At 38.4% G+C, this 13,786-nt stretch overlaps 1 protein-coding gene across 1 annotated transcript in view; it reads left to right on the top strand.

The window, feature by feature from the left end:
* Window positions 1-13,786, top strand: part of LOC115274014 (ADP-ribose glycohydrolase MACROD2-like) — a 1,308,895-nt gene that overhangs the window by 1,144,211 nt on the left and 150,898 nt on the right. The window contains exon 6 of the mRNA XM_029917378.1: window positions 2,331-2,412. Coding sequence (XP_029773238.1) covers window positions 2,391-2,412 — 22 coding nt within the window. The 5' untranslated portion in view covers window positions 2,331-2,390. The remainder of the gene's footprint in view (window positions 1-2,330; window positions 2,413-13,786) is intronic.

The following is a 13,786-nucleotide window of genomic DNA, read 5'->3' as shown; positions in this document are numbered from 1 at the left end:
AAGTAAATCAGGATGCTGAAATTTGGACTTCTACCATTTCCATGGTAACAAAATCTAAAATGTTTAAAGATGGATTATATTCCTTTGCAATATTTAAAAAAATCTGCATTGAGTTTCTTTGTTGGTAAAAGTTCTCATGACAGCAATGAATAGCCTTAACCACCACTAACCCTTCCCCATACAAACACAGACACAGAAAACACACACACATACATACAAACAATAGGAGTGTTAAAAAAAATTCCATAAATTAAATTGAGTGACACATAAATAGGGAGAAAAGAATGAAACTTTTCAGTTTGGTCTGCTTAGATCTGCTTTGAATCAAATTTTCTTGTTTTGATTTTGATCTCAGTTAGATGGCTTTAGAAATCATCTGACCATCTGAAGCCTGGTGAAAAACCAACAGTGATAGGTGCGGAAGTAAGGATAATTATGGCGTCTGAGAATGACAAGCAGTTCAATACAGCTAGACAGTATAGTATATCTACCTCAGAGTCTTATATTTGGTGTTATGACATTTAATTATAAATGTTCTCAAACATGGAGAAAAGTTTAGAAAATAAAATGATATCTATGTACCTGCCCCGTAGTTTCATAGCTCTACCGATTTGCCATATTTTTCTCAAGTCTCTTTCCTGACATTCATGTGTGACATTTCTAAGAATGTTTCTGTATATCGGTGCTTTTGAACGAATCCCTACACCGTTATATCTTTGTGCTTTAAAAATGAGTATAAATGGTATCAAAGAGAATGTTTTTTTAACTATTTCTATTGCTCAACATTATGATGCTTATCTTTAGCTATAGGGCATAAACACACCAGAAGGAGAGCAGAGATGAACATTCAGTTTTGCACAGACAGCTAATCATTTACTAAACTAAATTTATATTTCACTCGAAGAGTGAGCTGATGGTAATGGTTGTTGCATTTGCAGAAAATGTTAATGATATGCATACAGGACTGGACACCAGAAACTCAAGTGAATACAGGGAAAAGGAAATAAGGTTTATGTCCAACCCAGTCCTTCCATTTCTGAATGTCAGATGCTTTCTCTTATAATCCATCCTAAAAGCAGGTATTACTGGGACTGCGTGTTATTTAGTGGTTACATCATAGAAGTCCAGCAACTGCCCAGCAGACAGTCTATCTACACTTGTGCAGGGAGCAGGAAGCCACATCTCTGAGCTTCCAACAGGGAATCCTGACCATTCCTTGTGTCCTAGCCCTCCCTGCCGGCCCACCGCTGCAGATCTTCTGTCCTGCTGGGAACTGTGGATTTGCCTAGTGTTGAGTCTGTACCCCCACAGGCTGCGAGAGCTGAAAGACTAGGGTAATGACATCCATTTGGGTTTGTTCGTGTCCTGCCCTGTGTACATCCCACTTCTATTCCCCATTGCCATGAGAAATGCCTCCCTTGATGTCCTATTCAATTACCAGTTGCAGTTTGATAGATCGAGTAATTTTTAACTTTTCGCAGATTGTTAAAATAAAGGAACTAAAAGGATGTTTATTTTCAAGACACGAAATTGAGTCACTGATTTAATATCAGATATACGTCAGCTATTAGATGTACCCCATCTCTCTTCTCTGTTTACCGTATTAGTCTCTGGATGTCTCAAAGAAACACCTTATGTATAGAAGCCCTCTCAAAACAGAAAGAAGAGATGGTACACATGTTTTACTCTTGAGCTGGCATTTGCTTAGTCAACAAGATCTACCAGATTAAAGTTATATTGACCTCATGTCACTGTCAACTAATAATATTTTACTTCTGTTGCATTTCTGAGTATGTTTAAGCTAAAAGCAAATTAAACTGCAAGAAGCTTTATAGGCTGTGTTCAAATACTAACAGGTTTGATAAACATATTTGTCTAAGACTAGGACAAAGAGCTCTTTGTTTACTGACATACTTGATTGTCATTCTGCTATATACCTCTCGTAGGGTTGTTTTATAGGACATAAAGTCTAGGTATCCTGTCAGAATCTCCCATCTTATTTACAGCTTGCTGCAAAGTGGCTTATTGTCATTTATTATTTCTTATTTGATTTATACAGCATCTTTCCACCAAAGAGTTCATGGGCTTATTTACATAAAGAGTACACACACACACACACACACATACCCACTCACATACACCCTAACACACACTTGAACTTCACCCAACACTGTCATATAATTAGCAGTACAGCACCAAGAATCTGTAGGAGGCTTTTCCATTTGTTTCTTTTTTGTTGTTGTTGTTCCAAGACTATGTTGTGGAATTTTTCTCATATCCCAAGGTCACCATATTACCTTTCACTTTGAGTATTTATTGTTTGCCTCTAGGTGGATCGGATCATCTTCTGTGTCTTCTTAGAAGTGGACTTTAAAATCTACAAAAAGAAAATGGGCGAGTTTTTCCCTGCAGGTGAGTAAAGTGATTTGTTTTCTTTGGAATTGAGAATGGGAATGGAGGCATATTTCTATTTCACTTCCCATCTTAAAGAAATGTTGCAGATGTGGTCTCCATATACCAGTAATCTCCGGCAACTTGTGCCATAATTTTCAAGACCTCAAAAGGATGACAGGAGATCTAAGTTCTCTGCCCCTCTGTCCCAGGAAGCCAGGGCGTTGTCTTGGGGCAGTCAGTTCATCTCTTGAGTCTCAGTTTCTCACACCAAAAATGAGGGACTGGACCAAATGACTTCTAAAGATTCTTTCTCTGGCCCTAAATTGCATAATCTAGGATTTGTTCCCCAGATATGTAAGTTGTCCAAGGCTGTGCCTACACCCACCATGTTAAACACCTCTGCTGAAAATGAGGAGCCCATTTGTATATGTAGCCAGAATTCAAAAAGTTCCTGCACTTTCTCCCTATTCTCCCCTATTTTCTTGGCCCAGCTTGCAATGAAGAGAGCAACAGGTTCTAGGGCAATCTCACAAAGGTACTCATTCACATTACTTCACATTTCTTTTGAGAATGTAGGCAAAATCTCAGTTATTAAACAAACTTGTTCACATTGATTTAATGTGTCATTAGATTTGGTTGGATTGGTTAATTTGAGTATTCCCCCCTCATTATTTCTCTTCTGGATTGTTTAATACTTCGTTATGTTGTGGGTGCCATTAGAGTCACAGTGCTCATGGTACTTTCATCAATCACGGAAAACATGGCTTCCAGGAATCAAGCCACTGTGAGCATTGTTGATGACTACTTTTGAGGGTTCTGTGCCCACGTGAAGTGGCTTTTCATGTACCTAGTGACTCTAGCAGATGGGAGGGACAGAGTGGTCCACATTCACCCACTTTGGCAGTCAGAGCCATCCAGTAAAGAGGATGCCCTGCCTGAAGATCAGAGCAGGATGCAGGTAAGTGCCAACAACAGCTACAGAAAACTTGCTGGAGATATTCAACGCGGTGCTAATATTCAAGGTGGACAAAGTTCTCCTGGGTGATTTGAAGTCCTTCTCTCTAGTTTCATAACTGAAAAGTGAATCTGCTAAGTGTATTTAATTGGAGCCTTAAACTATTGTATTTTCCAAACTAAAACATACTATAAATTCAGAAAGACTCCCCTTGGGATAAAGGAGAGGACTGTACTTGTGGCCTTTTTTTTTTCTATCTTTGTTCTCCTTTTTTACCTTTTTTTTTTGCCACCAGTTTCCAGTTTCTTTTATTTTTTTTGTCTTATTCAATTTTTATTTTTCTAATTTTTTAATAGTTTATTGTCAAGTTAGTTTCCATATAACACCCAGTGCTCTTCCCCACAAGTGCCCTCCTCCATGACCATCACCCCCCTTCTCCTTTCCCTTTCCCGCTTCAGCCCTTAGTTTGTTTTCAGTATTCAAGAGTCTCTCATAATTGGCCTCCCTCCCCCTCCCTGACTCTTTTCCTACTCTTCCCCTCCCCATGGTCCTCTGTTAGGTTTCTCGGTTAGACCTATGAGTGAAAACATATGGTATCTGTCCTTCTCTGCCTGACTTATTTCACTTAGCATGACACCCTCAAGGTCCATCCACTTTGCTATGCATGGCCAGATTTCATTCTTTCTCATTGCCATGTAGTACTCCATTGTATATTTAAACCACATCTTTTTTATCCATTCATCACTTGATGGACATTTAGGCTCTTTCCATGATTTGGTTATTGTAGAAAGTGCTGCTATGAACATTGGGGTATCTGTGCTCCTATGCATCAGCACTTCTGTATCTCTTGGGTAGATCCCTAAACTTTTTAAGCTACTCAGTAATTTACAGCATGTAAAGCACATAGTAACCACTTAATAAGCTGTTAGTATGAGCTAAATTTAATAAATTCTTGTCTCCATAATCTAATGGCTTTTTTCTATTTCAATCTCCTTGTTTCATCCTTTCTCTTTATTTCCTATATAAACACAGTGAGTTGTTTGTGCCTGAATTTCTGTATTTATAAGTGTTCTGTGTGTGTGTGTGTTTTTAAGTATTCTTAAAAGAAAATATTTTTTCTTGAAAAAAATGTGACGCCATCGTGTGTGAGGCAAATATTCTCATGTTTTGTCAACATCACAGCATATTTCTTAGGCTTTTATCAATTTTGGACTTCTTGAGTGTTTAGAATTATGACATAATATTCATTTCCTTGTCTTCAGAAATAAAACTTTTTTTTACTTTAACATATGATAAAAAATAATTGCATGTGTGTGATCAATCGATATTAAAACAAATCTATCCATCAGCAAGTATTTCCAGTGATGCAAAGCCAAAAATCATGCTATACATTTTTTAAATGGGACAGTTTTAGTGGTCTAGAATGTATTAATGATTATGTAAATAAATTATTATTTGAAAAACTGCTACTCTAAATAAATCCAACATGCATCTTAATGCTTGAGCAGATTAAATAATAAAATCATTCTCAGTTTCACATCTTTGAATCATAGCATGCTCATGAAATTATTTCCAGTGCATATTTATAATAGGAAGTAGTAACTTTTTAAACTACATGTCAAAATCCCCTCAAAACTGTTGAGTATTTCCACAATGCTGAAGCATCAGCCATTTGCAAATTCTGAATATGCAATATGAAATAATGGTGACTTCTACTAGAAGGTGTGACTGCTAATATAGATGATATACATTATCTCTCCATAATTTGAATTTATGGTTAGTTCATTACCACCATCTTTGATTGGAATCTGATTTTTCTGGCTTGCCATATATTCCCCCTAGACTGACTTGTTCAGACTCTCTAACTAGTCTTCTTAACGCCTTCCACTGCAATAATGATAATAGTTTAGAAAAAAAACCACATCATTTTATATGAAGCTCTCTATGTTTTGAAGTACATTAATCCTGCATCTTTACATCTCATAATCAGGAATCTGAGACAAAATGCATAAGAAAACAATACAAATGAGGCTAGAAAAGATCATATTAAAGATACAACACATACAGAACTACTACCTAATATTAATGATAAGAATAATAGTTAATGTCTATGGATTGCTTTCTCTCATCTCTTTCTCTTACCTGGGCTAAGTCAGGTAATCTTCATGCTCACTCTAAGAAACTAAGCACTCTATTAACCCTACTTTTTTTATACGGAAAATGATGCGTACCTGAGAATATGAGGCATATGGCTAGGAAGCAGCAGAACTCTGTTTCAAAATTGAGAATGGCATCTGTCATTGCACAAATGATAATAGGTTCGTTTCCTCAGAGTGTCTCCAGACAAGGATGGGTTCGACTTCTAGGATTCATTCGGATCACTGAGAAACCTCATTCCTAATTTCATCTGCTGCCATCATTGTTCAAAGCTGCCATGCTTCTCTTTCTTCTGACACCTGTAAATGCATTTATGGAAACTTTCTAGTAGGAGTCAAATCGGTTACTTGATCATGGATCTCAAAATCAAATTCTATCCAGATCAGCTGGGCAGTGTGGTGCTTTGACTGCAGAGGAGCCGGACAGTGGTCACTGGAAAACCAAAACACCCTATGCATGACCACAGGGGATGATTGAAAGGTGCTTGTTATCATTTGCTAGAGTTGCTGTGACATAGTGTGACACATTGAGGGGCTCAAATGACTGTAATTTATTTTTTCACAATTCTGGAGGCTAGAAGTGCAGGATCTAAGTGTCAGCAGAATTGCTTTCTTCTGAGGCCTCTCTTCTCAGCTTATAAATGGCCACCTTTCCCCTGTGTCTTCATCCTGTCTTCCCTCTGTGTGGGCCTGTGTCCTAATCCTCCTTTCCTTGTAAGGACACCAGTCACATGGGATTAGGGCGACCCTAATAACCTCATTGTAATTTGATCACCTGCTAAAAACCGTATCTCCTGGGGCACCTGGGTGGCTCAGTTGGTTAAGCTACCAACTCTTGATTTTGGCTCTGATCTTGACCTTAGGGTTAATGGGTTCTAGCCCCATGCCAGGCTTTGGTTGGGATTCTCTCTCCCTCTCTCTGTCCCTCCCCTTCTTGCATGCTCTCTCTCTTTCTAAATAAATAAATAAATATTTAGGGGGAAAAGATCCTATCTCCTAAAATAGTCGCCTTCTGAGATACTGGAGGTTAGGACTCCAACAAAAATTTTGGGAGACTCAACTCCACCCCTAAGAAAGCCCATCATAGAAAGGCTGTAGAAACCACAAATGAAAGAAACCAGCAACAATTTTTCTTCCAACAGTTTTATATCTTGCTGTGAGTGAAGCACATTTGACTTTTTCCTTTTAGATGTGTTATTTGGAAGACTAGTGTGGCAGCTTTATGGCATTACCATATGCTTTAGTTGCAAATAATTTCTAGTTACAGTATACCATTAAATGGCCTACAGCAAATAATAATTTTATGACTCAACTCAGATAATTCTTTTTTCTTTACATAAAAGGTTTGTATTTTTCAGTATGTAAGATTCATTGTGTGTATTTTCCATAGATTTGGAATATGGAGGTCAATTTTTTATTAGAGTCTAAATTCCAATAAAGAATTTGAAGATATTAATTTTCCTCATAATAACAATGTCAAACTTACAGTTTGGGAACTATATCAAAGACTCCCAATGTTGGAAGTAAGAGATACCATGGTCAATCCCCTCCCCCACTTTAAGGAAAGCCTACATTTGTTTACTATACTCTTCAGGAAGGAGTATTTCTCCAAAAAGATTCTCAAGTTATATCCTCTGATAAATGGACATGATATTTTTAAAAATTTTACCTGGATTTACTCTTTATAACCTAACAAGAGAAAGTATCCACATGATCTCTTCTTCATCCCCTCTTTTCACCGACTTTATAAGCTTTTCTCATTCAACATCATTCACTATCGTTCTGTCCATCAATCAACAAATAATTTATTACATACCTACTATTGCCTAAGGCTTTGGTCATTGCTGCATGTACGATATAGTTCTTAGCACCTGGGTGACTCAATCAGTTAAACGTCTAGCTTTGACTCAGGTCATGATCTCCCAGTTAGTGAGTTCAAGGCCCGAGTCAGACTCTGTGCTGACAGCTAGGAGACTGGAACCTGCTTCAGGTTCTGTCTCCCTCTCTGTCCCTTCCCTGCTCATACTCTCTCTCTCTCTCTCTCTCTCTCTCTCTCTCAAAAATAAATAAACATTTAAAAAAATTATAGATATAGATCTTAGGGTCGCCTGGGTGGTACAGTTGATTAGGTATCCAACTCTTGGTTTCCGCTCAGGTCATGATCTCACAGTTTGTGGAATCAAACCCTGTGTCAGGCTCAGTGCTGACAGCATGGAGACTGCTGGGAATTTTCTCTTCTCTCTTTCTGCCCCTCCCCTCTCTCTTTCTCAATATAAATAAACATTTTTAATATGTAATTCTTATAATATGCCTGAGAGGTCAGTATTATGCAGAACAGCTGGAAAACAAATAATCAAGTAGAGCATTGGTGTGGTCAAAGCACCCAGGGATACAAAGGCAAATGTGTATGAGAACCGGGGTTGTTGTGGCAAGTTTTATAAAGAATGTTATTACTAGATGGGGCGCCTGTGTGGCTCTGTCAGTTAAGCATTGGACTTCAGCTTAGGTTGTGAGTTCAAATGGTTTGTGGGTTCAAGCCCCTCAGGGGGTTCTCTGCTGTCAGTGCAGAACCTGCTTCAGACCCTCTGTTCCCCTCTCTTATCCCCTCCCCTGCTCATACAATCCCTCTTTCAAAAATAAATTAACTTTTTTTTTTAAAAAAAAGGGATGTTTCATTTGAAAGATGAGCAGCAGCAGCAGCAGAGAAGTGAAGCCAAGTACTGTATAAGGGACCTGGAGGAAGAAGGACAGTTCAGATAGAAGAATTTGGGAAATAAGTAGGATACTTATCTCCAATTTGTGAATCCCTGACTGAGAAATGTTGACACTCACCACCATGTAATGCATTTATACAATTAATTGTATGACTTTGTACATGTTGCTTAACTTTTTTTATACTTCAGCTTTACCATGTGCAAACACAATAATGGGAAAATCCAATAGAATAAATAACAACGTAAATGAATGTTCAGAGAGGTGTCTAGACCAAGCATCATAATTTTTAAATGTCCATGTTTCTTATTACAGTTTTAAAAGGAGGTATTTTAATTATTATGACAATCTTAATTAAAATGGTTATAACCTCTTATTACAAAAGTAGTACAGATTTATAGTAAAAATACATAATCAAAAAGAAGATACAAACCATTGAGAATGAATTACCCTTTGTCATTTATTCTATAGGTTGTCTTTAAAATAGAAAATGCAAATGGGGCGCGTGGGTGGCTTAGTCAGTTAAGCATCCAACTTCGGCTAACTTTATGATTTCACGGTTCGTGGGTGGATTCGTGGGTGGTTCATGGGTTCGAGCCTCACATCGCGCTCTGTGCTGACAGCTAGCTCAGAGCCTGGAGCCTGTCTTCAGATTCTGTGTCTCCCTCTCTCTCTGACCCTCCCCTGCTCATGCTGTCTCTCTCTCTCTTAAAAATAGATAAAACATTAAAAAAATTTTAATGGAAAATGCAAACAATCAGAAATGCAGTCTTATCACTTGCTGTATGTCACTTACCACAAATCTTGATTTTTTTAATATTACCATATATTCCTCCATAACATAATTTTAGTGGACCCAATGTTTACCCAGAACTACATTGTTGAACTGTGGAATTATTTTTGCAAATAATTCCCTATTTGTTTATAAATAACACTTGCAGAAAAACAGCTTCATAGATAAATATTGGCATAATCCACAATTTTTTAAGAATACTTTTCTAGAGGTAGAATTACTTTTTCAAAATGGCGTCCAAAGCCATGACACTTTTTATACTAATTGTCAAATTGGCCATGGTTCTTATAGCACTATGAGTCAATGTCAAATATGGAACAACTGAAGGGGTCTTCACTCCCAGGGTCACAAATGTGAAGACCTATACCTCACACTAAGTGCCCTGAGTAATCAGGGTGCCAGTGTGGTGGGGTTCTGGTGAATGTCCACTGCTGAGTTGCAAGTAGCCATTTTCTTATTGTATCCTTACCTGGTGGAAAGAGAGAGCTCTCTGGGGTCCCTTACATAAGGACTCTAATCCCATTTGTGAGGCCTCCACCTTTATGACCTAATTACCTCCTGAAGGCCCCATCTCCCAATATCATCCTATTGGGAGTTAAGATTTCGGAAGCTGAATACTGCGCATACCATGAGCAGGATGTGAGAGTTTATTTTTCCCCTGCTCTTCTCAATCAGGCACATTCTCATCTTTTTATGTTAACACTTTTACGTATGAAATAAGGTAATTAATGGGTAACAATGTGTATTTCTTTTATTTCTAGTATAACTTATCCTTTCTTTCAGTTATTTATTATATCTCCCAATTTTTATGTGAAATTGCTAGTAATATCATTTATACATTTTATTAACTATCTTTTTTATTGATTTGTAATTAATATAGTAATATATATTAATTTATATAGTAAGGCTCTAAGCTCTTTAAATATATGTTGCAAGGAATTTCCCTTGTCATTTGTCTTTGTAATATTATTCTTTTATAACTGAATCAATGAGGAAAGGTGGAAAGACAAAAGAAAGATAAAAGAAAAATGGGGGAAATAAAGAAAGAATGGAATGAAGGACAGAAGGAATGGAGGGAGAAAGAGTGGTTAGAAAAAAAAGGAATAAAGGTCAAAAAAGAAACTCTTTTTATTGGAGAATGAAGTTGGAAACTAAACAATTCAAAAGTTACTGTTATTTTAAGCCTGTGAACTTGATCCCATAAGAAATCATTTTGTTTTATTTTATTTATTTTTTTTTCTTTTCTTTTTGGAAGAGAGGGATGAGCACATGCATGTGTGGGGAGGGTCAGAGGGAGAGAGAGAGCCTTAAGCAGTCTCCATGCCCAGCACGGAGCCCAAGATGGGACTCTATCTCACAACCTTGGGATCAATACCTGAACCAAAACCATAAGTCAGATATTTGACTGAGCCACCCAGGTGCCCCAGAAAGCACTTTATTTCTAAATAGGATTATTCTTAGTTCCACTCCTTAGACACTTTTTCGTCAGAGAAGTTTGCTTCCTAATTGACAGGGTATGATAGGAAGAAGAGTGCCTTTCCCTCAAAGATGCCTTAAACCCCAGAACCAGTGACTATGTTGGATCACATTACAAAGGGGAGATAAGATTGCAAATGAGATGAAGGCTGCTAGCTAGCTGACCTAAAGATGGGGATGTTATCCTGTGGTACCTGGGTGGACTCAATACAATCACAAGGGTCCTTAAAAATAGAAGAGGAAGGCAGGAGAGAGACAGTGGGAGACATGGCTATGGGACAGTGTCCAGAAAGACGAGTGTCACTGGCTTTGAGATGTGAGTCACTGGATTTGAGATAGAAAAGAGGGGCCATAAACGGTGGAATACAGCCTCCAATAGCCAAAAAGACAAGGAAACAGATTCTATCCGAGAGCCTCCAGAAAGGAGTATAGGCCGGCCATCATCTTGATGGTAGCCCATTGAGATCCATACCAAACTTCGATCATGTGAAACTGTAAGATAACAGATTTGTGCTGTTTTAAGCCATTAAATGTGGAATTTGGGTATAGCAGCACTAGTAAACTAACTCACCAGTTGAAGAAACACATACACACAAACTACTTACCCAGTCTGATTTGCACATTTTTTCCCCAAATGGCACATGTGTTGTATAAGAAAAAAAACTACAAAGCAAAGAATTCAGAAATTAATTATGAATATTTATGGTGACTTGGCACATTTGTGCACATTTCAATGCGTGGATCCCATTGATGTTTAGAATTATACAAGAAATGTTCTCTATAACGTGACATAAATGAGTTGACTGCCTTCTTAGAAACTGGGTGCTAACCATTTCCACTTGATGGGCCTCAAAAGCTACAAATGCATTTTGCCTTCAATGAAAATCCAGTGAAGTGTTGCTGTAACCAAGCAACCTGAATGCAGGAACAAGCAGCAGGCATAGACTGAAAGCAATCTGGCCCTTCCAAAGCGGGGAATGTGCAGTGCGTGTAGCAAATGCTTATGAATAGGAGAACAAATAAAGACCTGGGGACACGAACCTTGACTAAGCAGAGTTTGATCTCTTTAGGAGGTTCTGATAAAACAAAGACAAGACAAAATGCTGTTTGGAGAAGGGAGATGCTGTAGGCAACTTTACAGAGACCCCTGCAGGGTGCTTCCGAAAGACCCTTCAAACATACTGGGTAGACAGGTTTCTGTTCTCTAGGTGAAACCTTCGAGGCATATGTGAGGGGAGAAAAAACCCTTTTGAGGTATAGTATATGAATGAAAGAATTCATAATAAGACACAGTGCTAAGAATAAAGATAACAATAACAATAAAGTAAACTAAATCCTCCAACCTTTATTCTTTACCCATGGCCCTAACTTGTACTCTCAGCTATAGGTTTTTGAAGTTTTCACCTTCAGTTGCTTTTCACTCTATATCCAGAACAATTTGTGATTTCCAATACCTTGCTACAACTGTCGAAGTTATCGGAAATTTTATGATAGGTCCAGCATGGTTATTGAAACCAGTGAGTATTTGATCATGTGACTCCACATGACCCTCTGCAGCCCTTATCTTGACGGGTCAGCCTTTACCCTACTGACCATTCTGTCTTCTACTTCTCTTCCTGCCATCCCTCTCTGGTATACTCACTTGTGCACTGTCCATCTCTAGTCATCTCCAACTCAACACATCTAAAACTAAATTCAGAAACCTTCCCTTCCACCCAGTCCTTCTCCCAAATCTTCTGTCTCAGTAATTGGTGACATCATGTGCCAAGATGGCCAAGCCAGAAGCAGCAGAACCAGGCAGTATTTTAAGCAGTGCCTTTGATTGATTGATTGATTGATTGATTGATTAATGAGATTTGGGTGCTCCTCTTGACCAAAGATCCATGGCATGGGGGCACAGGGACAACCTTTGGCTTATTATTTTTTTGATTTCTCTTAGCCCTATCCATTGTCTTGCAGAAAGTAGGTTTAGCAACTTGTTAGATTTCGTGGGTCCAGGTTTTCCATTTAATGGAAGAGCTCTACTCTGCAAGGACATTCCTTTTGCCAGCCATTCTTTGCTTGGTATTTCTGCTTTGTCAAGTTTCACAAGAAGCGATGAGCATACCCACATCTTCCATACTTCGTGAAAATCCTGGAAAGCTGGGAGCACTTTATTTTGACTAATAATATTTTCTCTCTCTGCATTTGCAAACTGCTCCTAGAAGTCCTTAGTAATAAAATATCTAAAAGATAAGAGATACAGAAGAATCTTCTGTTAAGAAATTAAGCTTTAAGAGAGAGGACTTAGGAGCACATGGAATAAAAACCACAACAAGATCATCCTTTTGTTCTATTTGACAGACTGATCTGCACATTTGTGTGGATGCCCCTGAAATTCTGACAAGGGAATTTCAGGTGCCCATCCATTTTTTTCTCCCTGGGAGGAGACAGGCTGCTTTAGTACCCCGTAGGGGTAACTTTCTTCTTCGTAGCACACTTCTTTTTCCATGCAACCTATAGGCCTCTTTTAAACAAGTTTCCACCCCATACATGTCTCTTATCCAATCTTAGGATCGTGGCCATGGGCCACAATACCTATGCCATCCAGCTGCAAGGTAAATGGGTGACTTCAAGCATAGAAGGAACTATATATCGTGTGAAAAGAATAACTGTTCCTCGGTCCTAGCAACCGTATGGTGTGGGCGCGCTTTACCAGCATGAGTGTTGGCTAGACATCACAAGTTAGCTCAACTTGGATATCCAAAAAGTGGGACATCTACTGGTTTTGAAAGTTTTCCTCCAACACACAGATATCAGTCCTTTTGGTCAATAGTCCTCCAACTGCAGCTTGCATGAGCATTACCCGGGGGTCTTGTTAGAAGAGTGTTAGGCCTCTCCTCTGAGCTTCCCTTTGTTTCACTAGATCTTTAGTGGAACCTGGGAATTTGCATTTCTAATAAGTTCTCAGGTTGCCACTGGCCCAGAGACCACACTTCAGACTAAAGTTTGGGGTGGGCATTGTAATCTGTTTTGATTCCTTTTACTTCCAAAAGACTGCATTAGTTATGGGAACTAGAGATAAGGAAGTAAGACCAATCTCAAGTCATTGCAAAATCCATGGCATACTCTGTTTTACAGCAAACTCTGGCTTCCATTCAAGAAGGTGAAGTAGATATTACAGACTTCAAAGTAGGTTAGACACTTCCTCAAGTGTACAAAGCTAACTGTTACTAAAAACTGGTTATTCATGGGAAACCAGTGGGCTTTCACACTCATCTTTTTATCAAAAGAAGAACTTTAGTCATATTTGTACTTTTG

This window comes from Suricata suricatta, chromosome 12, assembly GCF_006229205.1.
Source record: "Suricata suricatta isolate VVHF042 chromosome 12, meerkat_22Aug2017_6uvM2_HiC, whole genome shotgun sequence".
Lineage (NCBI taxonomy): Eukaryota > Metazoa > Chordata > Mammalia > Carnivora > Herpestidae > Suricata > Suricata suricatta.
The sequence above is the reverse complement of the archived record's forward strand: the minus strand, read 5'-3'. Positions and strand labels throughout refer to the sequence as shown.